Source organism: Xiphophorus couchianus, chromosome 8 (genome assembly GCF_001444195.1).
Source record: "Xiphophorus couchianus chromosome 8, X_couchianus-1.0, whole genome shotgun sequence".
Lineage (NCBI taxonomy): Eukaryota > Metazoa > Chordata > Actinopteri > Cyprinodontiformes > Poeciliidae > Xiphophorus > Xiphophorus couchianus.
In genome coordinates this window covers 203,513-229,216 of record NC_040235.1, presented here as the reverse complement: position 1 = coordinate 229,216, position 25,704 = coordinate 203,513, and the positions used below count along the sequence as shown (strand labels likewise).

The 25,704-nt window shown below is 38.7% G+C and overlaps 2 protein-coding genes and 1 long non-coding RNA gene across 4 annotated transcripts in view; 1 reads left to right on the top strand and 2 right to left on the bottom strand.

The window, feature by feature from the left end:
• lmnb1 (lamin B1) overlaps positions 1 to 1,323 on the bottom strand; it is a 39,400-nt gene extending 38,077 nt beyond the window's left edge. Inside the window, exon 1 of the mRNA XM_028026215.1 lies at positions 778 to 1,323. Within this exon, the coding sequence (XP_027882016.1) occupies positions 778 to 1,130 (353 nt within the window). The 5' untranslated portion in view covers positions 1,131 to 1,323. The remainder of the gene's footprint in view (positions 1 to 777) is intronic.
• A 1,037-nt stretch (positions 1,324 to 2,360) lies between these two features.
• sptlc1 (serine palmitoyltransferase, long chain base subunit 1) lies at positions 2,361 to 22,531 on the top strand. 2 transcript variants are annotated; one of them, XM_028025745.1, is made up of 15 exons: positions 2,361 to 2,447; positions 5,558 to 5,665; positions 5,749 to 5,843; positions 6,633 to 6,726; positions 6,822 to 6,894; positions 8,243 to 8,375; positions 8,482 to 8,611; positions 8,784 to 8,873; positions 13,870 to 13,977; positions 14,534 to 14,629; positions 15,088 to 15,184; positions 15,359 to 15,413; positions 16,053 to 16,170; positions 19,995 to 20,068; positions 21,848 to 22,531. In XM_028025745.1, the coding sequence occupies exons 1-15, from the start codon at positions 2,394 to 2,396 to the stop codon at positions 21,939 to 21,941; spliced, it is 1,419 nt and encodes a 472-aa protein (XP_027881546.1). In that variant the 5' UTR covers positions 2,361 to 2,393; the 3' UTR covers positions 21,942 to 22,531. The 2 variants fall into 2 exon arrangements, with proteins under 2 accessions (XP_027881546.1, XP_027881547.1); XM_028025746.1 differs by lacking the exon at positions 21,848 to 22,531 and adding an exon at positions 21,652 to 21,829.
• On the bottom strand, positions 7,107 to 8,236 carry LOC114149717 (uncharacterized). Its single transcript, XR_003596571.1, has 2 exons — positions 8,082 to 8,236; positions 7,107 to 7,975 (listed from the first exon to the last, which is right to left on the bottom strand). It is a non-coding gene; the product is annotated as an uncharacterized LOC114149717 (long non-coding RNA).
• Positions 22,532 to 25,704: the final 3,173 nt, after the last annotated feature.

Here is a 25,704-nt window from a genome sequence, read left to right as displayed (position 1 = left end):
TTTAAATTTATTATTTTTCTTCAACAGCTTGAAGGTCATGACTTATTGACTCAAAATCATTGTGAAATTGTACTAATAGACTGGAGAGATGATGCACACTCATTTTTATTCTTTATCAGTGGGTAACATGACATGGAAGCTATTGAAAACCTTTCTTGTATTTTTTTAATAGAAAATTACAGAAGAAATATACAAAAAGATTAAAATGGAGGAAAAAAATAGTGTGCCTCATCTCTCCAGTCTATTAGAATAATTTCAAAATGATTTTGAGTCTTTGGGTAAAAGGATTTGAAACTTATTGAAGAAAAATATATTTTGTAATATTAAAATTATTTAAAATGACTTAATTTGTTGACGGTCCCTAAGTGAATCTCCAAGCGTTTGAGGGTGGAACGGTCGAGAACCGCTGGCCGAAATTAGCGTTCATGAATCGTATCACCCTTAAGCTAGCTAGACACCGATTACTCTTCGGAGCACGAATATAAAATATCCAATTTCAAACTAACTTCACTACGGTAATTTAGTTTGTGTCCGCCATAGCATGAAGCTGAAGTTTGCTCCCGGATTTTTAACTGAAAGTCAATCAAATCTAAACCAATTTTATCATGGGGTGGACTCGTATGACGTTCCCAGTGCAAACACCAACTGAAACCCCAGATCCACTTGCCCGTGTAATGTTTCAAAAGTGGCTCGAAAGTTTGAGTAACGCATTTTGTGAAGCATTTGCGGAGTTGCGTTAAGTGTTACACAGAATGACAGCATGAATTGAAAGCTTACTTCTGTTGAAGATGCTCATGATCGGATTTGACCTTTCCCAACTCAATCTGCAGCCAGGCCCGCTCCTTGGAGGAGTCATCCAAACTCCTCCTGGCGTCGGCTAGCTCCGTCTCATACAGTGCTTTCAGTCCACCGAGTTCCCGACTCCTAGTTTCCTCTTTTTCGCTAATCTGGAGGTGAAGTACGTCATTCTCAGACTCTAAGCTACGCACTTTATCGATGTAAACAGCAAGGCGGTCGTTGAGGTCTCTGAGCTGTTGTTTTTCTTGCAGCCTGGTTATTCTGGTCGGACTTAGCGGTGTGGCGCTGCCGCCGCACGTGCCTCTGTGGGCGGTGGGAGTTGCAGTCGCCATTGTGGAGAGCGGCTAAGTCACTGTGAGCGTTAAAGAACCTTGGCAAAACAAATATGCCGTCTGTAAATGTGTGTTGGGTCAGATTCAACCTCTAAACTGCCGCTTCTTTCTTTAAAGTATACGCAGTCTCTTCCTGACCGAATGAAAGAAGGGGTTGGCTTTCTAACATGGCGGCTCGTTGAAAATGTTACGTATCATCCTGCTGGCCAATGGAGTATCGCGACGTTTCTTCTTCTTTTTTCTTTTAGGTCTTCTTCTTCCTGTATATTATGGCGGATCGCAAGCAACTTTTACTTGGCTACCGCCACCTACTCTACATGAGTAAGTAGCAACACTACATCCATTAAATTCTACTTTTTAATTTTGTATTAAGATAAATGAAATTAATTTATAAATATCCACCATTTTTCTTCTGTTCCTAATATTCATTTTAAACTCCATTATTTTTCTGTCCTTACTGTTTTTCTGAAAGGGAACCCTTTCAGGCTCATATTTTTTACAATTCAAAGATACATGTTCTACATTTTCTTTCTCTCCACATCCTTCAAATTTATCAACATCTTTTTCTCCCAATTAGACATAAAATGTCTGTTATATAGGTATAACATGCTCTTAATCTCATCATTATTATTTATTCCCTTCTGTTTCTCTCACTAATATTTGTAACTGACACTGACATTTGTATTTTGATATAAACTCCTTTTTTATTATTTTCATTCCAAATTGTTTTTGTTTTTTTTTCGGCATAATTCTATTTCTTTACTCTTAAAAACTAGAAATTTCTACCTAATAAGTATTCAAGAACAGCAAAACATTCAATAACTGAAAGATGTGCTCTAAGAAAGTGTCTGATTTTTTTATTTTATTTTCTGACAGTCTTTTTTGTTGTGGCAAAGCATAAAGAGTAGTCTAATCTAATTGATGTAAAGCTGAATAGACAGAAGTATATTTACTGCTTATAGAGGTCAGGAAATTGGAAAATGAAAGAAACACATTCAAGAAGTTGGAGATCCACTTCTTGGACATCCCAGTAAATATTTTAGAATTATTTAAGAATTATTTAAGTGCTTCAATTATGATATAAAGTTTCAAAAATAATAATAATAATTATAAAGCAACAACTAAGAGACTACACTACAGGTTTGCCAAAATCATTATTGTGTCTGTGTCGGTGAGTTTGTAATATAACTGTGAACCAGAGGGTGGCAGTAATGAAAGCCTAACCCTAACCCAAAGAAGAAGAAACATTAGCAGAAGCGGAATATGGCTTCCGGTCAGCAATGGGTGTTGGTAGAAATGGTACAAGCGTTTTATGAGGTAATGTTAGTCTTTTTAACTAGCCTATGGGGTAGAATTTATGGCATGCACATACAGATTCGTGATGTTTAATTCACATCTTCCAGCTTAAAATATTTTGGCGCTTTCTAATTTGTTAACTGAGTAGGCCTGAATCTTCGTACACCGGAAAACATCGAGTAAAGCGATAGGACCGGGGGACTAACGTAAGAGCGGGGGGAAGGAATTGTATACCATACCGTAAGACCGTAAGACCTGGGAAAGCAACTAAAATGAGAGCGGGGGGGACAAACAGGTATCTGTGACCCATCATTTTCTGTGACCGCAGGGAGCGATAGAACGCAGATACGCCTTGAATATCAGCGGGAAGAGTATTTACGTAAACTGCGTAAATACTGATACATCTGGGATTGTAAACTTTACGGCTCCTTTATCACCATCACATTAACGGAGAAAATATAATGTATTACCTTGTATTTGACTTTGAAAACTGACGGACCTGAATGCCTCTGTGCTGTCGTTAAAATATGTAAACCAACTGTGGCCGATTAATAAATCATTAAGCGATTAAGGAATAACTCTTAAGTGCTCTGGTAGTTTTTAACACGGTCTCTGCCACCTCTTCATTACTATCATGTCACACTTAAAATAAAATGTAACCCTCAAATAGCCAGAATCAGACTGGTCATCATAATCTGTGACCAGTGTGATCCTGGCGATTTGAGGGTTAAATATTAATATAAATACACACAGATTGTAGTGAAGTGGTAGTAGAACTATGAAAAATAGTTGTTTTAAACTCTGACATTATTTACTGGCCTGTACAGTAATGTCACAAATTATTATTATGATCAACTGTCCACTAAAATGGACAGATTAGGTATGGCCTAATTCCCCCACAGCGCCCCCTAGATAGTGATATGCATTGCCTAATGCACAGGTGTCAAACTCTAGTCCTGGGGGGCCACTGCCCTGAAGCTTTTAGATGTGCCTCTGCTGCACCACCTGAATAGAATAATTGGGTCATTAGTAGGCCTGTCAAGATAGCAAATTTTCCTGAGCGATTAATTGTCTCAAAAATTATTGCGATAAACGATAATATTGTTTGAAGACCTTTTTACACTGATTTAATGGAAATGATGTAATAATGCATGCGATTTCTTGCCAAAGATAGATACACTTTAATTTCAAAAGAACACTTAACACTGGAACTGATAAACAAAATAAACAAAACAACCAAAAACAAAAATAAAATGGATTCTCAGTCTCTATTAATAAAAAATGTACTTGAATAAAAACTAAACAACATAAAGCCAAAGTGGAAATAAATACTGCATTCAACCAAAAGAGTGCAGATTATGAAATCTGTATATTATGTTGCCCTTCAGTAATAATTAGATTTAAATAGAGAAGATGGGCACATCCGACTACATGATGCAATAGTTCACACTACACGATTTTTTGCTCCTATTTTTCCCCTTACGACAAAATTAGAACGTTGGTCTTTCTAAGATGGTGTGGTGTGTTATGGTAGATCGTCGTTGCCGCTCCGATCTAAATCAGGGGTTTTTGGAGATGATATGTGGAAACAACATTAATGTTTATTCAACATGCAAAGAATATAGAAATGACAAGGGGAGGAGTTGGAGCGAAATTGCTACCGCAGTTGATAAACCCGGTAACTTTTCAGCTGTTCTTCGTTAACGTGACATGAATAGGTTGTAATAATTTTCATTCAGTCAGGACTTTACGCTGACACTAGCCACATGCATTGCAGGTAGATTGTAGTAAAGTATTAATTAATGCCTGGTTTTAAAATTAGTTAACTGGACTTGTAGCCATTATTTTGTGCCCATTGTTGGACACCACACGATCGAACCGTTATACCTAGGATTTCTGTCGGCTAATGTCTGGTCTGTCAGGTTTTGAAAATGGGCCGACAATCGGCCGACAGCTCTAAGATCGTGTCGTGTGCGCTGGGCTTTACACTAAGGAAATGAGGAAGGGAGGGTCAGTGGAGAGCACCGGAGTTGAGCCTTTTTTCATTCAGTGTCATTAACAGAAAGAGAAAAAGGCCGGAAGAGACGATAATGCCGATAATTAAAATGACGTCGATAGTTTTAATTTATCGTACGATTAATTGATTTATTGTTTATCGCGACATGCCTAGTCATTAGCAAGGCTCTGGAGAACTTGTCTACTCAAGAAGGAGGTAATTAAGCCATTTCATTCCAGCGTTTTGTACCTGTGGCACATCTAAAAACTGCAGGACAGTGATCCTTAAGGACTGGAGTTTGACACCCCTGAAATGTACTGGTGGGGGAGCTGTGCAAGATCAGTGACGACAGTGAGTGGGTGGCGTTGCTGGAACTCTTACGGTCAGCAGTCGCCATGAGGCTGGAACAGCGATGAGTTGCGAGGACTGCCAATGCTGCTTGCAGCTTTAATCTCTACTTATCGTTTTTTGGTGTAGCTATTCTTGGTGAAGTGTTTTTGTATCCGTGTCACCGAGAGGCGCAGGGGAGTTAAATAATTACATAAAACTCAGTATTTAATGTGATCTGGTGCGTTCCTTCTTTAAAATGTATTTACTTGGGAACAAAACAAATTCAAAAGGATACTTACACCATTCGTGACTGTTTCTACAGAAGTGAGGAAAGACCCTGATATGTCACAGAAATATTTTCAAAATGCATGTCTGTGTCTAAACTCCTCAAAATCTTAAGTAAATGTTCCTTTTTTATCCCCCTGCTCATTTGGGTTTGCTTTGTGGTGAATAAAATATGTTTAGGACATATTTATATCAAGCTGATCAGCCTCTGGCTGCTGCATTGCTTGGAAAGCAGAAAGGACAGACTCGGTTTTTCCAGGCAAACCTTTTCCATTTTGGTTTTATTGTGTTTTACATTGTGGAATCTGCTGTGTGTTGTACAAAAAATGTAATTTAAATTAAATTTAAAAACCCGGAGACTAACTATTTAACATGCACTTTTAAAAATAGGGAAGCTCTTGCTCCATTGTTCAGGATTCTTTGACTATATATTGTGTTTTGTGAATCCACTGATTTCTAAATTTTAAGTCTTTGAACTGATCATCAGCCTTAAATTAATCTTTGTGCTGGTCTTCCCCAGGCTCCTGCATATCACCTAATTCTGGAGGGCATCTTGATATTATGGATAATCAGACTTTTGTTCTCCAAAACCTACAAACTTCACGAGACTTACAAACTGACAGAAAGGGTGAGCATAGCACAGTAAAAGCCAGATTACTAAAGTTTCTGAAGTTGTACACCACCAAACAGTTACCTGGATTTTTGTTACAGGAAAAAGAGGATCTGATAGAAGAATGGCAGCCGGATCTTCTTGTCCCTCTAATTTCAAAAGACCATCCTTCCCTTAAATACAACATTGTTTCAGGGTAAAACAACGTTTTATCATTTTTCTTTCTTCTGTAATTTCACATAATTAGACAAGAAAACATTCCAATATGTGTCAGTCGAGATAGATTATGTTGCACACTGAATTAAACTTTTTTTGGAAGTTTTTGATTTGGAAGTGTTGTTTCACCCTTAAAAGTTTGCTTCATGTTCTGTGCTTATCACACTTTGTACATAAATCAACTATTTGTGTAGCAAAAGTGATTTCATGATTATGATTTGGAAACTATGTTGGGACTTCTTAGTCTCCTTTAAATGTTGTGTCCCACCACTCTTAGATGGGATGCATCATTTCAAGGGATGGTTCTGGTTTTTTGCATTTGGACTTAGAGCTTAACAGTTTAGCCACAAAATGCATTATTTACCTTCCACATAATAATGCACATGCTGTGCATTATTATTCACTGTATGTGTACGCTCACATCAGTTCTACAATAACTGTAGTACTGGCAGCAGAGAGTGCAGGCTCAAAGACCATAACTGTCATGTCCTGAAGGTACACACAAGCCCAGGATATTCCCAACCTGTAGGATGTGAATTACAGTGATAGGGGTGGTGGTGGTGGTTGATTGATAACCAAATGGTTATCAGTGAGCCTTCTGAAAGGGCCTTCTATTACTGCTCTACATGCTTCAGGCATACGTATAGAGCCTAAATTAAAGGAGAACAGACATCCCACAGCATTTTTAGGTCTGAAAAACTCTTGTACTGTGTTGTTTGTACTTCAAATTACCTGTGTCTTACGTATGTGACTTGTTTTTCATTTTTAGACCACCCAGCCATAAAATCATAGTCAATGGAAAAGAGTGCATTAATTTTGCCTCTTTTAACTTTTTGGGACTCCTTGACAGTGAGCGTGTAAAGGTAATTAAAATATTTTTTCTTCACTTTTATTAGTTTGGATTTAAAAATCAATCAACTGTGATTTCTTTTTTCATTGTTTTGTTTCCTAATAACAGGAAAAGGCTTTGATGTCACTAAAAAAATACGGTGTTGGCACATGTGGTCCAAGAGGCTTTTATGGAACATTTGGTAAGTGAACAGTGCTGCTTGTTGTCTTTAGTCTTCTGGAGAAGTAACTACACAATTTGAAACTACAAAAGTAAATATGCTTAATAAATATTAAGCATTAAATATGGTTTTTAATCGAAAACTGTTTATCGATTTAAAAAGTTGTTGTGCTGGGATGAAATGATTTTTCAGTCATATCAAAATAAATACTGCAATAGAACCATTTTGGGGGTTTTTTTGCATCACACAAAGTAAGGTAATTTTATTTATATAGCACAATTTCAGCAACAAAGCAATTCAAAGTGCTTACAAGGTAATTGAAAGTGCACAAGTCATGGGACCAACAGCTAGATGTTAGTGAAAGCCATGAAGAAGACAGCATGGACTAATCTTCTTCATGGTTTGTTTTGGTTTTTTTCCGACGATGTGAAACTGGCTCCACCAGAGCTCTCACAGCATCACACAGTTCATAAAAAGTTGTGCGTCATTGGAACGTGCTGAATTAATCGTTCTTCTGTAAAATCATCAACTACAATTTTCCCAAAACGCTGAATATGTAGCCACTTCCAACTATAAGAGGCTTGTTGCTCCAACACATAAATAAGACGCAGACGTCTCCTCTGATGGATGATAGATGAGCGCTAGCACCATGGCTAAATTATGAATAATATACCTCATGAAACTGTTTATATCCATTGCTGCCATTATTTTAATGATTAGACATAAAATCTACGCTAGATATAATTTTCCTCCAAAGGATCTGAAGGACCTTCACCACTTGTACAGATAATATCTTTGTTAGTAAGTCTTCAAGATTGAGAGCAGTTGAGCAAATGCATAAAATATCTTCATGGCCCATGTCTGAGAACTTCACAACTTCTATTCCATAATTAAGTATTTTATCTGTATTGATGGGGCATTTTTTTATTTCTTCTGAACAAAACTGAAACGTTTTCAATTTCTGATCTAAAACTAGGTGCAGCTGTATTTGACATCAAGACATTTCTATATACCAACAACACTGCTCATTTTCAGATTAGTGTTAGAATATCTTGATTTACAATGGGTACACTATGTCTGTGGCATAGAACAAGAATTGTTCCTTGTAAGAGGGCTAGAGTAGTCCATAAAGCAGCCAAGGTCTGGGGACAGAGCATTGGAACTACACTGCTTTTTACATGGACTGTTGTAGTCATTGATCGTTCCACTTATGGTTAGGCTGGCATTATTGTCCAGTCCTATTTATTTTCTCCCTTTCATACATTTATAGATCTATAGATCTTAGTAGGTTTCCTGATCTGATCTACTCAGTGTTGTTCCTTTCACTGCTTCCCTTGTTCTTCCTGTTCCATACCATCCTTTTCCCCAGATGTCCATTTAGAACTGGAGAATCGCCTTGCCAAATTCATGAAAACAGAGGAGGCCATTATCTATTCATATGGCTTTGCAACTATGGCTAGTGCGATTCCGGCCTATTCCAAAAGAGGGGACATGATCTTTGTGTGAGTCATGTTTACTTAATTCCAAGAGACATTTAAAATATGAATGTGAGTTCCTTATTATTTCAAATTAAACTCTCATATTGTTGGTTTTGTTTTTGGTGTCCAGGGATGAAGCTGCCTGTTTCTCCATCCAGAAAGGCCTTCAGGCATCCCGCAGCTTCATCAAATACTTCAAACACAATGACATGGAGGATCTGGAGAGGCTGCTAAAGGAACAAGAGGTGGAGGACCAGAAGGTTAGTACCAGTTTAGGTAGTTTTATTCTAACTTTTAAGTGTCACATTATGCTGTCAGCTGTCAAATAATTTTGGAGCTGCAGAATGTACACATGTAAACCTGTTTTTGTAAATTTTTTATTCTGCAGTTTTTTGCCTTCACATTTTTAAAATTGTAATGTTTTTGTTACAGAATCCTCGTAAAGCTCGAGTGACGCGGAAGTTCATTGTGGTTGAGGGAATGTACATCAACACCGCAGATATTTGTCCTCTCCCTGAACTGGTAAAGTTCACAAATAATAAATTTCAAATACTATAAACTTAATAAACCCCTAAATGAAACACTGCTTCAGAATTCTGGGGAAGGGTCCTTTGGCAGGATCGACAAAATTTTTTCAGTCTTGGTTTGAAAACTATTGCTATTAGTTTGTAAAATGGAAATTGTTCTGAGAACAAAACTAGGTCTTGTTGCTCAAAAAACAAAATGCACTATTGGACCTATAGGCTGTGTTAAAAGTAGTGTTTTTTAACACTATTTGTGTTTGGTATAAAGATAGGGTTTAGAAACACTTGTTAATCTGACTCCTGACAAATATTTACTTAGCATTAACATTACTTTTTGCACTGTCTGACAGTATGACCAATTTCAGTTGGATTAGCTAACTAAAACAGAAAACATATAAAAACAAAGCTGTGTGAAGGAACATCTTCTAATATCAGTTTGATTTGTAAACACTGTTTTAAACAAGCTCTACGTTGATGAATGCTTTACCATCTCTGTTAGCTTTTTGGTGATATAAGTAGAAACAAAAAGCACTGGAAAAGAGGAGTTACGCAAAGCGTTTGAACCAGAAGTTTAACTACACCATTTAATGATTCAACTTTATAATGAGGAGACTTCATCCACCATTTATAAACATTCTCTCAAAATAAAATGAATTAAAGCTGCAAGCAGCGTTGGAGGCCCTCGCAGCTCAACGCCGCTCCAGCCTCATGGCAACCGCAAAATGTCTAGCAACGCCGCCCGCTCACCACCATTAATGCTCTCACAGTTCCCGCACCTGTCCAGTAGGCGATACACATTTACGTGTTCAGCAGTGCTCTCTGATGGTGCACAAAAATCTGGTGCAGATTGGTTGATGTATTAAGAAGATATAGCTGATGGAATAATCTAGGGGCACAGTAGAGTCAAATTACCATTTAATGCTATTGGGCTCTTTAGAGGTTAACAAAGGTCAATCATAAGTATGGTGCAAATTGGATGATGCATGTATCATTTCTCGTATGCAAACAGCAAGGGATTAGAATTTGCCATGATTTACCATCATATTGTTGTATTTCATTAAACACAGGTTGAAATCTGAATGAACCATAGAGTAAAAAGAAGAAAAACTGTAGGAAAACAGGTGACTTTTTGTTGAAAGGGGGTCAGGTGATGTCACCTTTTGACAATGTGAATGTGATGAACTCTGGTCTGTGATGACACAAAAATAGTTTGATGAAGCTAGGAGCTTGTGTGGGGAAGTTATTTCATCTTGATGTTTCATGGCGTACTGTGAGATTTCAGGCTTGATGCTTTGATGTACTAAAAAGATTTTGATAACTATCAACCTTCCTTGCCTCAAGACTTTGCTGACTGATTTTGAAGCCTGGATCTCAAAAGCTGTAGGAGGAGTGTGTTCACATACAACATGTCTAACAGAGACAAAATGGCGGCTTTCATCCAAAATGGCCGACTTCCTGATGGATTTAGACATGGCTCCATGAGACTTTTTTTTTTCTTTTAGGTCCTGTGAAGATGTACATGTGTATCGAATTTCATGATTGTTGGTCAAAGCATGGCGGGGGGGCTGTTTTTTTTTTTTTTAAAGATTACTAGGTGGCACTGTGGAGGAATAGGCCACACCCACCAAATATTGGACTGCATTCCTGTCAGGGGGTTTAGAAATCAAGTTACTGTTTCAAAGTAACTATGCCACCCTTGTTAATAAATTAACTACACTATATATCATATGTGTTGTGGTAATAGAGTCCCATTGATTTTGCTGATATCTTGGTTTAATAACTGTTAGCTGCTAGCATATAGAACAGTAACTCGTGGAAAAAACCCAAGCACCAGAATGAATAGCAACACTTATCCCATGTGCGCAATAAACTAATTGAAGACCTCACCTGAGCTTCTTCAGTCTCTTCACTTTTCTTTAACAGCTTCACTATTCTAGCACTGCCATTCTCCTGAATATCTAGAGAGAGAGAGATAAACTGACAAGATGTTATAAATAAGTGATATTCATGGCAACATTCCCGACAGACCGTGTTACCTCATTTATAAGGAGTTTCTGACTCTGCTGCCTCTAATCACTCTGAACTGATGAGAGAGAGAGGGATGGGGGAGGAAGGAATGCTGTGTTGAAGGCGCTGTGTTGCACCTTCAAAATAAAAGCACGCAAGTGGAAGATTTAAAAAATATTCGCAACTGCAGTGAAATTATTGGGTGGGACAAATGCACCTGTCTCCAATATTGGGGGGGGACACTTCCCACCCGTACCCCTGGTTCCTACACCTATGCTCATGCCACGTTTGTTGCCAATTCACTTTTTTATATGGAAGTTATAGCGTTTTTATTTGCGAGTACACTAAGTTCGATGCTTGGCCACGCCACCTGAACATATACAAAAACTCTGTTGTTTTTTTTTGGTTTGTTGTTTTTTTTGATAACCTTTAATGCCCCATCCCTTAACTGCATCCTGACCCAAAATGAAGTCAGTAGCTTGAAATCCCTAGGACAGGGGTGTCCAAAGTGGGTCCTGGAGGGCCGGCATCCTGCACGTTTTAGTTCTCTCCCTGGTACCAACAACCTTTTCAGCATGTCAATGTTCTTCTTAGGCCTCTAACGAGCCATCATTTGATCCAGGTGCGTTAAACCACCTGGATTTTAAAAACACGCAGGTGCTGGCCCTCCAGGACCCACTTTGGGCACCCCTGCCCTAGGAGGAGCTTGTTAAAGTTTGAGTTGTGTAAAAGTGAAAAATGGCCAAAATTTTATTTTTGACCCAAAAAGGCCGCATCTCTGTACATTTTACAGGGCACTTCCAAGATACGTTTTTCCCCTTGATTTAGGGGGCTCTACCTACATACCGAATTTCAGATCTCTGCGACCTACAGTTTGTCCTATCTCACGTTAGGGGACGCTGTAGAGCAGTTTGGCCACACGCACTTTCGATTCCACTATTACCTAAAAATTTTAGTTGGGACGATTTTGGGTGAAGTTGGTGAATTTTTGAATATGTTAAACCCTCCAAAAAGTCACGCATATTAGAAAAAGAAGAAGAAATCCTGCAATCCCGCCTTTACAGCGCTTCGCTGCTTGTGCCTAATGAAGCAAACCTCAGATTGGTGCAGACAAATCTCCAGTTTTTGCCCGGTTTATATACAGTCATGGCCAAATGTTTTGAGAATTATTCAAATGTTAATATTTACAAAGTCTACTGCTTCAGTTTTTATAACGGCAATTTGCATATACTCCAGAATGTTATAAAGAGTGATCAGCGTAACAGCAATTAATTGCAGTCAATATTTGCCTAGAAAATGAACTTTATCCCCCAAAACACATTTCAACTTCATTGCAGCCCTGCCTTAAAAGGACCAGCTAACATCGTTTCAGTGATTGCTCCATTAACACAGGTGTGGGTGGTGATGAGGACAGGGCTGGAGATCAATCTGTCATGATTAAGTAAGAATGACACCACTGGACACTTTAAAAAGAGGCTGGTGCTTGGCATCATTGTTTCTCTTCTGTGAACCATGGTTACCTCAAAAGAAACATGTGCAGTCATCATTGCACTGCACAAAAATGGCCTAACAGGAAAGAAAATCGCAGCTAGAAAGATTGCACCTCAGTCAACAATCTATCGCATCATCAAGAACTTCAAGGAGAGAGGTTCCATTGTTGCCAAAAAGGCTCCAGGGCGCCCAAGAAAGACCAGCAAGCGCCAGGACCGTCTCTTAAAAGTGTTTCAGCTGCGGGATCGGGCTACCAGCAGTGCAGAGCTTGCTCAGGAATGGCAGCAGGCAGGTGTGAGTGCATCTGCACGGACTGTGAGGCGGAGACTCTTGGAGCAAGGCCTGGTCTCAAGGAGGGCAGCAAAGAAGCCACTTCTCTCCAGGAAAAACATCAGGGACAGACTGATATTCTGCAAAAGGTACAGGGAGTGGACTGCTGAGGACTGGGGTAAAGTCATTTTCTCTGATGAATCCCCTTTCCGATTGTTTGGGACATCTGGAAAACAGCTTGTTCGGAGAAGACGAGGTGAGCGCTACCACCAGTCTTGTCTCATGCCAACTGTAAAGCATCCTGAAACCATTCATGTGTGGGTTTGCTTTTCAGCCAAGGGAGTCGGCTCTCTCACAGTCTTACCTAAAAACACAGCCATGAATAAAGAATGGTACCAGAATGTCCTCCGAGAGCAACTTCTCCCAACCGTCCAAGAGCAGTTTGGTGATGAACAATGCCTTTTCCAGCATGATGGAGCACCTTGCCATAAAGCAAAGGTGATATCTAACTGGCTCAGGGAACAAAACATAGAGATTTTGGGTCCATGGCCTGGAAACTCCCCTGATCTTAATCCCATTGAAAACTTGTGGTCAATCATCAAGAGACGGGTGGACAAACGAAAACCTAGGAATTCTGACAAAATGCAAGCATTGATTGTGCAAGAATGGACTGCTATCAGTCAGGATTTGGTCCAGAAAGTGATTGAGAGCATGCCAGGGAGAATTGCAGAGTTCCTGAAGAAGAGGGGTCAACACTGCAAATATTGACTTGCTGCATTAACTCATTCTGTCTTTAAAAGCTTTTGTTACTCATAATATGATTGCAATTGTATTTCTGTATGTGATGACAACATCTGACATACACACATGAAAACCAGAGGGCAGCAGATCATGTGAAAATATAATATTTGTGTCATTCTCAATACTTTTGGCCATGACTGTACATAAAAATTTTAAAGACGAGAATATATATTTTACTTTTATGGTGAACCTTGCTCTTGTAAGATAAAAAAGTAAGGAAAGAAAAACTGCACTCAAATCTTCTGATTGAGTTCTTTCCTGACATTACAACTCAAATACTGCTGTAGTCCGTCCAGCCAACTAATACCCTGAATTGTACATCTATGTGGCATTGCTAACAACTAAACATAAAGAATGTAATTAAAGCATGTGAGGCACCAGGAATGTTTATTTTTATGATTTCTACTATCTGTCTAATTTCCCAGGTCAAGCTCAAGTATAGATACAAGGTGCGGATCTTTTTGGAGGAAAGTATGTCTTTTGGTGTGTTGGGTGAACACGGCAAAGGTGTCACAGAACACTTTGGGGTGAATGTGAGTATATCCGTATCTAAGAAAACAAAATAGCTTAAAAAAACTTGTAATCTTTTTTTTTTGTCAATGTTACCTGTTCAGTTACGCCAAATCAAAGTGCTTCTTACATTTTCTCATCCACACCAATCCAAATTGTGTTCTTCTTATGAGAGGTAGTAGTCAGTTGTCTTGATCATAATCCTACATTTCCAAGTTTTTTTTTTTTTTAACCAAAGTACAGGACCAAGGCGAAGAAAATGGCAGCCAAAATCTTTGCAGACCCCACACATCCTGGACACAAAGTGCTAAAACTTTTATTTGAACATTGAACAGTCAGGTCCCAAATCAATGCAATGTTCTAATTCACCCTTCTCTTCCTCTTTTGATCTGTCTGCCAGCATATAAGAAGACAAAAAATATTTTTTAAAATTTTGTTTGTTTTTATGTATTTGTATTTCAAATGTCTTTGAGAGCAAAGGTGATCTGAGGTAAAATTCCTTGTTTGTATGTACAAACTTGGTAAATAAAACTTATTCTGAAGTAGAATAATAATCGGACCCATTTTTGCTCTGCACAGATTGACGACATCGATCTGATCAGCGCTAACATGGAGAATGCTGTGGCCTCCATTGGAGGATTCTGTTGTGGCCGTTCCTTTGTCATTGATCATCAAGTAAGTGGGATACATGTTTATTGAGGTGCCTGTGGGTCACGGAGGATGAATTGGTATATTTACCTGGACAACAAGAGTAGAAATTGAGTCCTAGCTCACGATATAATTCTGATTTTTGGGGCCACGATGTGATTTAAAATTTGAGTCAAAACAAGTATTCATGATAATATTTGCTTTAATCTATTGGTGTGCAAAGAATTGTCATGATCTACCCCAGTCTGCTTTGACAAATGAATACATTAAAGTCTCAAATTTATTAAACTTGAAATATCAATTCATGCTTAAATGTAGCTACTCTCTACCTGCATCCCTTCATTTGTTTTAACAAAACAGTCACAGAGAGAATGCTACAAGTTTCTGCAGAAAGCCTCCATCCAGACATTTTAATTGTTAATGTTAATTTTGACATCAAACCACCTCATATTTAGCCTTCTACCTTGATTTTGTTTTTCTTTTAGCGTCTGTCAGGACAGGGCTATTGTTTTTCTGCCTCCCTGCCTCCAATGCTGGCTGCAGCTGCCATTGAGGCTCTGAACATCATGGAGGAGGATCCAGGTAGAAGATTTCATTTAGCTAATTTTCTCTCAGTGCACCATTTATTGGTCCCAGGTGTAGAGAATCATGAGACAAATGACTCAAATAAAGTGCTCTGCATTTGTGCCTCCTGTTAATTAAAATAATTTTTCAGATATTATGTTTTAAGATTTTGTTCTTTGTCTTGTTTTGTAGGTATTTTCATTGTTCTAAGAGAAAAATGCAAACATGTTTATAAAGCTTTAAAAGGGTAAGTAATACAGTTTTTTTCTTGTTTTGTTTTTGAGTGGCACAATTTTTAAAGAAGTGCCTTTAAGTCAAAACTTTCTAGGTTCTGAATGCCAAATATTTCCAGCATCAATAGATCACTGTCAAGAATATATATCTTTAAGATATTTATATAAAAGTTCTCACAGGTAGTTGTGCTAGTAGCTAAACTCAGTATTAAATTTAGAAAGAAAATACTCCTTTTGCTAATAGCTATGGTAGGAATTAAGCAGGAATAATGTTCAATTTTGGTTATAGAACATTCAAAGGTTATACCATGTTCTCCACATTTTATGTTTGAGCATGCCTATAAGGCAATTACAGCCTTTTAAATGGAAAGCAGACAATAATAGGTGGCTTATCAATGAGATTTCCTTAATAAAAACCTCATTATGTAATCATCTCATTTGACAGTAAAACACAAGTTTATTGCAGTTACTTTCCTATGCAGTAGTTTTAGTGTAACATTAAAAATTGCAAAATAGATTAATCTTAAATTAATTCTTCTGCTTGTCTCCCAGAGAAGTAGACATGGTAAAAACAGAGACTGAAAACTATAACCTGCCTAGTTCCTAAAGTTAAACTACTGTAATTAATGCTCTCTTTGGTTAATGTTTAACAGAATTCCAGGTCTGAAGTTGGTGGGAGAACCATTTGCCCCAGCTCTTCATCTACAACTAGAAAAGAGTTCTGGCTCCAGAAGCTCTGACATGCAGCAGCTCCGCTCCATTGTAGATTATGTAAGTCTTGTGTTTTAGCTATAACCATTTCTGGTGCACTGGATCATATTTGGGACACACACAATAAGTAGCAATATTACAGAAATGAATGTCACTAATATTGAATTAAAACACATTAAGGGGCGAAGGTGGCTCAGGAGGTAAGAGTTTGTTTTGGGATGAACTCTTAGGTTCAAGACCCGCTTTGTCTGTCTCAGTCATTGTCCTTGGCAAGACATGTTTGTGAATAAAAACGTAGGTCTGATGTTGAAGTTAGAAAAGCTGTCTTCAAATTCTAAATCTCAGAGGAGCTAACATTGAAAAATTATGTAGAGTTATCGCCCCTGAGCTTTTTTGATCTTAAAAGCATTCTGCAGGAAAGTTTGTGTAGAGCAGTGGTCCGGGCCACGGACCGGTATCAGTCCGTGGACCAATTGGTACCGGGCCACACAAGAAATAATTAAATATTTCCGTTTTATGTATTATCTGAGTCTGAAGGATCTTTTATTTTAAAAATCATTTTATCGGATTCTCTCGGTTACATCTTGCGCCAACATTGAGCTCACAAGCAGCAAAAAGAGTAAGAAACAGATCACATGTATTTGGAAAGTTTCTTTGTGAAGGTCAAAAGGCCCACAGAAGAGACAGGAGAATGGATTTAACCCACTTGGTGATTCCCACATTCCAAGCCCACTCTGCATGATATGCGGTGACCGGTTCACTAATGAGGGAATGAAGCCTTGAAACTGTTTCGCCACTGTTTGCATGACAATGACAAAAAATGAAATTTTTTTTTTCCATTTCTGTTAACACATTTACATAAATACAAGACCAAGCACCTTGTGCATAAGCAACAAACCTTGGGTGTCATTGTCTTCCATCAATCCCAGATGCATTGCAGATAAACAAGCTCATGGCTCCCATTAATTTGCCGTTATTGAGAGTTACAATTTTCATGAAAATTAAATGTTTGTTTTTGTGGCGCATCTGTATTTTATTATCTGTATTTATTTTAAACATTACCATAACGACCAGAGTCAGAGAGTGTTAGGGCAGTGGTCGAGACGAGAGGAGAGGAGTAGAGCTTATGAGTCTTAAGTCTGGTTCACACGGCACGATTTCAGAAATGTCAGCCGATTTTCCAAACCTCTGTGACCACAGAGGAGCCGATAAAAGTCCAACAGGTTCCATCGGTTCGTGTGTCCAGCCACACAGCAGGAGCGACACACCACACAAGAACCGATTCCACTCACTAACATCCCGGTTCCAGAAGAAAATCCCGTAAAATCTCCAACATACCATAAGTGAATTTAGAATAAACAAAACACGGATGACAATGTAGAAACAGTAGTGAAAGTTTGTGGACTCATTTTAAGTGATAAAAGATGTAACAAAAAGAAAAGGCGTTTGATAAAAGACGGTGGGTGGAGCCGTTCTATTTGCTGCACTGTGCACTAAACCTGGCTCTTAGTTGCTCAATGTCAGCTGTTTGGGATTCCCCTCCTTGCTTACATCTCCGCGCTTTCTGATTGGCTACCTGTCACATTCAAAAGGTGGCGTTTTCGCTCCCATTTAGGAAAACCCACAGCCTGTGATAGTCAGGCCAAGACAATGTTGAATATGCCCGATTTTAAATCGGACCAGTCTGATGTTCTACCAACTGGAGCAGATCAGTTGTGACACTACAAGAGGATCGATTACCATTATCACAAGCGACAATCTTAGAACTCAGAATGCTCCAAGTTTGTCATAAGGGGAAAATCGGCGCAAAAAATTTAAAGTTGTGCCGCATGATGCCCCCTCCATCCCCGGCTCCCCGGGCCGCAGTAAAATTGTCAAGCCTTGACCGGTCCGCGATGACAAAAAGGTTGGGAACCCGCTGTTGTAGAGGATAAACAGAAGTAGTAGGGCTTATTTATTAAAATAGCAGCAAATCTGCTTATTTAATAACATACTTTATAACCATTGACCTTTTCTCCAGTGGTCTAACAGCTACAGTCTCAGATCAATACAGACCTCCAGCACCGTCAGTAGCAGAAACAGCAACATTACACCTGTACATTAAATATAGACTACATTTCCTTTGCATTGCCCCCACATGATGACAATGATATAGATAATATTATATATTAGTCTTGATTAATATGGGTTGTTGCTATGTTGTTGTAGGGTGTTTTAAGATCTTGTTCAGTGTGCCCCTTTGTAACTTTCATCTGGGTTTTAATGTGGTGAGTTGGATTCTTGATTTTTTTTAACATCCAGAACGCAGAAAGTCAGAGCGAATGAATACCTGTCTAGAGAGAATTCCCTGTCTATCCGGGTCCCCTCAAGGCTGCGTCCTTTCCCCTCTTCTTTACATTTTGAACACAGACGACTGTCGCAGTCGGCATGATAATAGGTTAATATTAAAATTTGCAGGTGACTCAGTGACAGTTAACCTTCTATATGATGATGAACATGTTCATGGCCCTGTGGTCCATGAATTTGTTGACTGATGTGATAAAGCTTTTCTTTCATTAAATGTACAGAAAACAAAGGACATGTGCATTGATTTTAGACAGAAACCCCATAACACAAATCAAACAGTAATTAAAGGTCAGACAGTGGAGACAGTAGAAAACTACAAATATCTTGGGACTATTTTGGATAATAAGTTAAAATTTACCTGCTATTTAGACGACCTACAAAAAAAGGGCCAGCAAAAATTATTTTGTCTAAGGAGGCTCGCAAAGTTTCAAGTTGATAAGTCACTGATGATCCTATTTTATAGATCATATATTGAATCTGTGTTTACCTTTTTCCCTCCTCTGTTGGTTTGGAAATCTTAATATTAGATCAAAAAATGACCTTAGCAGAGTAATACATACTAGCAATAAGATCTTAGGGATTAAACAATGCTCACTTACAGAACTGTGTAAAAAACAAATCATTAGGAAAACTAAAGCCATTATTGCTGATTCTTTTCATCCTTTACATGCTGAGTTCCAGTTTCTACCTTCTGGCATCAGGCTCAGACTCCCTTGTATAAAAGGTAACAGGTACAAGTTCTCTTTTGTTCCTACAGCAATATCTCCTTTTATGTAGGACAAGACAGGGGGACTTGCACCTGATTTAGTGTTTGTAGCAACTGTCGGTCAATAATGAAATACACTGCTGTATTCTTTCCATTATGTGTTGATTTGCATTTCATGTCCTCTTGGTATGTTTTGTTGTTTTTGTTTTTATTATTATTTTTGTTACTTTGTCTTTTAGTTTTTATACTTGCTGCAACATCAATTGGCCAATTAGGGATACGAATAAATCTGAAATCGGAACTTTGAGCCCCTGCTCTTCCAAAGGTCTCTGCACGGCCCTGGCAAGACACTTCGCCTGCCTTGTCTGGTGGTGGTGTTCAGAGGGTCCAGTGGTGTGGTTAAATGGCAGCTTAGCTTCTCCGTCTTCCCTAGCTATATAGGTGTTTACCACCATCTGGGTATGAATGGGTGATTGACTGAATGTGTGAAGTGCTTTCGGGACCTGTGGACCAAATAATGACCTTTTAGCAATGAAAACAGGTGACACGAGGGCCTGTTACCTCTTTGGTTTTTATAATTTAATCCCAGCAGCTGCTTAAAAATGCAATGCAGTTTCCACCTGTACCCTGATGCTTACATAAGCAAAAAAACCAATAAAAGTAAAAAATTTGAACACTTTGACTTTGCAAGCTTCATTTTATACTTTGAACTCTGTGTTTGTGGTAGATCTTTTTAGCCACATTGTTTAAGACTGAAACAACCAATTAACCAATTAATGTTTGCATGCAAACAGTGTAGTTTGTCACCGAGTTTCATTGTTCTCTCTTTTAGTGTTTGGAACGAAAGGTTGCTTTGACTCTTGCTCAGTATCTGGAAAAAGAAGAGCGATTCCTTACCCCTCCCAGGTAAGGAAACTATTACAGTATTTAGTGTAGCTCTAATTTGTATGTTGTGTCTAGGTGCAATAGGAATAAGACAGTTATTACAAAATGACAATAAAACAGAATTGTCACCTTAATATGGTAGAAGGGTTTGTTTTCCTCTGAACCTAGGCAAAGGTTATCTTGGACTTTGGCCCCTGTCATGGACTAACATTCAAAGACAAGCATGAAAGCTTGCCTGGAACTTGGAGCTAGGCCAAGGGAGGCAGCTGGCTCGCACCTAGGGGACATGTTGGAATAAGATTTGTGGTCATTTATAAATATGTCATATGTACGGAACAGGGCCTGAAGCTTGAATACATCATCTTCTATATAATGGTTGTGATCTATATAAAAAATAAACTTAATGGGAGAATGTGCAGTTCCTCATGCAAACTTTGACAATACTGGTTTTGGAGACAAGGGAAACTCGTGACACATGTTGAGGTGGGTAATCATGATTACTCAGACATTTAATTTTTATCATACACTTTATCATAAGCATTCACACCGGTAGTGCTCTTTAGACTTCAGCTAATCAGCCATAACTATACATAAGGACCTTTTGAATAAAAAAGGACTATAAATCTTGAATCAAAGTCTGCACAACATTTCATTAGTTTTCTCAACATCACCTTCCTCTCCCTAGAAGATCACCAGGGTGATTGTGAACCACAAGTAAACACATAAAATGTGAAGTAATCAAACTGATTACTGTCAGCATGTATAAACTGTAGTGACACTCATGCATAATGAGTACATTATGCATCGACACTTAGGGAAGACCTTGCAAATGGGAAAACCAAGAAGGAAATTTGAACTATTGGGGCCTGAGGCACTTTTCTGCTGTAGCCTGAAGGGGACAGTAGCTGCCCCATCAGGTGCTGGCTCTTACCACCTGAACAGAGAAGACCACTTTCAGGTCCTGCTGTGGTATATAAAGGGGAAATTGGTTTTTGCTGTGTGTTCATTCATGCATTTTTTGGCATGTCATTTTGGATTTTGCACGTACATACAATTTTAGTATAGACCTTGTGCAAGGTTTTGTAGAGGAGACCCAAGATCTCTATACTTTCTGCTACAGGCGCAGTCTTAGAACTTGTGAAAATTAGTCCATTGACATGGCAGAGGTGCACTTTGTAGCTAGAAAAGACCTTTTAGCAACTGGGTGAGAGAGATGTAAAGGACTTTTGCTATAGTTGAACAGTAACTGTCATTTACCTATGAAACAGTGGATCAGATCTTTCCCCGGTAAATCTCCTGAGACGGTCATAGGATTTCAGTCCTTTGGTCTAGGTGTGTTTTGTGCATGTGGAGAAAGCTTATGACCATGTCCAGGAGTGCTGGAGATGCTTTTAAACGCTATCCCAGCTCCAAAGCAAAAGCCTTGTCCATGATTTTGGAAGAACTCACATTGGGAACAATGTGAGTTCTTCCAAAATCATTGCCATGGCTACCCATTGACCCTGACCCTGATCTAGACCTCAGGGTACAGTTGTAAAGACGGAAGTGCTTGGAGAGAATGACTGAAATGTTCAGCTCATGGCTGAAATGAACTTCTTCCATAGGATAGCTGGCATCATGCTTGAAAATGAAGTGAGGTTACCAAGAGAAGACCCTTCCACATCAAAATTGTGGTAGTCAAGATGGTTTGGGGAAAGTATTTTACATGTTAATTTACCATCAGCTCTTCAGAAAATGTTTATAATTGTGTGAAGTGAAAGGTGTTAACATTACCCATCACCTTGTCTTGTTTATCTCCAGCATCAGGGTAGTGGTCACCGTCAAACAGAAGGATGACGACATTCAGAAGGCTGTGTCCTGCATCAGAGAAGCAGCCTCAGTTCTCCTCAAATAGCAGCAAAACCTTACTGGCTTTCACAAACCTGTAATGGCTTGTGAAAGTGGCTTGTGAAAGCCATTACAGGTTTAATGGGAAGCAGATATGGGGGAACACTGAGAAACACTGAAAGCTCCAACTCAAACTCTAAAGTCGCCACACTCAGTGTAACAGTAAGATCTGTCATTTTTATTTCATGTCTTAAAGCCATGTCATCATAAGAGATTAATTCATATATAGTGCAATAAATGTTGTCTATTGTCATGAATATCAATATGGAACTTTTCTGACCTTTTGGCTATAAGAAAATGAGGGCCCACAGCATTTAAAACAAAATTGTTTCAGTCTGTCCACTCCTTATCACAAATGGATGATGTACTATTTTAGCTAATGACCAGAAGGACACCTTGTGCTTTTTGTTTAACCTGTCAGCTGGCTACTGGAACATAAACATGTGTTCTGACTGAGTTTGTATGCCACTAAGATTAACTAGAAATGCATGATTGTTCCTTTGGAATCACATACTCTGATGTTCACTTTTGATACATGTACTTTGTGAGAGGTTACTGCATCTGTGATTTTTATTAAAATATGTAATGTAAAATGTATTATCTCTTGACTTATCTTTCCTTTTTCACACGCACACACACATATATATATATATATATATATATATGTATATATATGCACTGCCTGGCCAAAAAAAAGTCGCCACCTGGATTTAACTAAGCAAATAGGTACAAGCCTCCTATTGGATAAGTACTGCAGAGGCGATTATCTTTCAGCTGGCAACAAGTTATTTAACCCCAGCTGATGCAATGAGTAACTCCTCATTTCTTAAACAACCATGGCAAAAGACACATCCTGTGGTCGTGGAAAAGACTTTAGTCTGTTTAAGAAGGGTCAAATCATTGGCATGCATCAAGCAGAGAAAACATCTAAGGAGATTGCAGAAACTACTAGAATTGGGTTAAGAACTGTCCAACGCATCATTAAAAACTGGAAGGATGGTGGGGAACCATCGTCTTCCAGGAAGAAATGTGGTCGGAAAAAAATCTTGAATGATCGTGATCGGCGATTACTTAAACGTTTGGTCAAATCAAATCGAAGAAAAACAACAGTAGAACTCAGGAGTATGTTTAATTGTGAACGCAAAAGCATTTCCACACGCACAAAGCGAAGGGAACTCAAGGGGTTGGGATTGAACAGCTGTGTAGCCGTAAGAAAACCTCTAATCAGTAAGGCTAACCAGAAAAAATGGATTCAGTTTGCTAGGGAGCATAAAGATTGGACTCTGGAGGAATGGAAGAGGGTCATGTGGTCTGATGAGTCCAGATTTACCCTGTTCCAGAGTGATGGGCGCATCAGGGTAAGAAGAGAGGCAGGTGAAGTGATGCACCCATCATGCCTAGTGCCTACTGTACAAGCCTGTGGGGGCAGTGCTATGATCTGGGGTTGCTGCAGTTGGTCAGGTCTAGGTTCAGCAACATTGTGTGTCCAAAGAATGAGGTCAGCTGACTACCTGAATATACTGAATGACCAGGTTATTCCATCAATGGATTTTGTCTTCCCAAATGGAACGGGCATATTCCAAGATGACAATGCCAGGATTCATGGGGCTCACATTGTGAAAGAGTGGTTCAGGGAGCATGATACATCTTTTTCACACATGGATTGGCCACCACAGAGTCCAAACCTTAACCCCATTGAGAATCTTTGGGATGTGCTAGAGAAGGCTTTGCACAGTGGTCAGACTCTCCCATCATCAATACAAGATCTTGGTGAAAGATTAATGCAACACTGGATGGAAATAAATCTTGTGACACTGCAGAAGCTTATTGAAACAATGCCACAGCGAATGCAGGCTGTAATCAAAGCTAAAGGTGGTCCAACAAAGAGAGTGTGACCATTCTTTGGTGGCGACTGTTTTTTTGGCCAGGCAGTGTATATATATATATATATATACACAGTATATATATATGTATATATATATATATATAGGCTATATATATATATATAGCCTATATATATATATATATTTGTTAAAATTGTCATTATGTTATGACAGTATAGCATGAGAAATAATCTGTGAAAAATCTATTTCCTCTGCCTTCTCCCAGTACTATCTAGAAACAACCAATCAGTGGCAGGAGAGTTTTAGTGCTGTCAATCACAATCTCATGTGGCTGCTCATCCCTATGCTGTAGCTAGCGCAGCCTGTTGTGAATGCTCAGTCTAGTTAGCATAGCTACCAATGACAGCAGATAAACATTTTTCCTCTAATGATAAGTTGTTTTTCCACCATTAGCACATTTAGCAGTGAGTGAATGAGCTTGATTGACAGTGCTAAGAACCTCCTACTGGTTCTGATTGGTTGTTTTGGTCGGAACGTTGCATTACTTTAGCCAGTAATAGCAGCTCAGGGAGCAGGTGGAGGAGATTGATTGTTTTCACAGATTATCTGTCTCATAACAAACTATCACGACATGGTGACAGCTTTAACAGATATGGAGAAAACATATTTTTATTAAAGTTATAAACTGCAGCTTGAATAAAATGCAACAACATAGCATTTTTGAGAAGTCTGGATTGCTTCATATATATTTTGCATGTTGCCTATGACTGTTGCTGGTGGGGAGAGACATTTCATTAATCTAAAACTAATAGAAAATTTAAGCAACCTACTTGCAAACTGTATGTGGACTGTTGCATGTAAAATTCACGAGCAGTAAATATTGTGCTAGTATCAGTATTGGACCAAAGAAAGCATTGTGACGCTTTTGATGGGTCAGATAGACTCAAAAAATTGTAACAGCAGGTGCGAGGGGGGGCCCAATCTAATTTTTTGTCATGGGGCCCAAGATTTCTGGCGGCGCCCCTGGATCTAATGTAATCTCTTTGTGCTCTGTCCAGGTACAGTGATCCAATTTAGATTGTAACTCAGAAGGTTAAATTTTATCTTGAGGTGTTAAATCATTTGTGCTACAACAAACATGTAATTCTTTAATTAAATTACTTTCATACTTTTTTTTTGTCTATTCAGAAGGACCTCGCTGCAGCAAACAGAAAGGGGCCGGACGGACCACTGTCAGTCTCACACCTTATTTGGAAATGGAACCACTGCTATCCGGAAGTGAAGGGGGCACTATTTGCTATATTAACTGCGGTCTCCGGTTTTTATTTTCTTTTGAAATTTGTGATATATCTTCACCTTTGGGAAGGAGTTTCACTCTCAGTATGGATTTGAACTTCTATCTTTTATTTCCTTCAGCGCAGCTCACAGTTTTTAACAAATTCTGTAGCTTTCGGTGTACTTCTAAATCTGCTCTTCAGTTGCATCTTTTCGGGTCTTTTACTGCCTCTAGTGGCGTGGGGGTGGTAACACAATTAATAATTACATTACTAAATGAGAATACAACAACGTCATTATTATTTATTATTAATTTTTCATTTTTGTAAGGCGGTGGAGCTAATTAAATGACCTAAATAAGACCTCAAAGTGGCTCCAGTTTCTCTGGATGGCCAACCTGTTGAAACTGTGGCAAATTTTAAAGGTCTTAAAGGATTCCAAACCGAACCAGGATTAGCCACATCTTTATCTGCTAGACAAATGGATATCTCTGCTTGATTTGCTTTATTTTTAATATGGTTACAGTATCACTGGTGATGGCACAAATCTAATATTACTCTGTAGCTTGATGCTCAGAACAGGTGTTCTACCTTTGCTACCCATCAATCCGTCCTAGCTTGTGGTCATGTGCATGTCGATGCTAAGTTACAT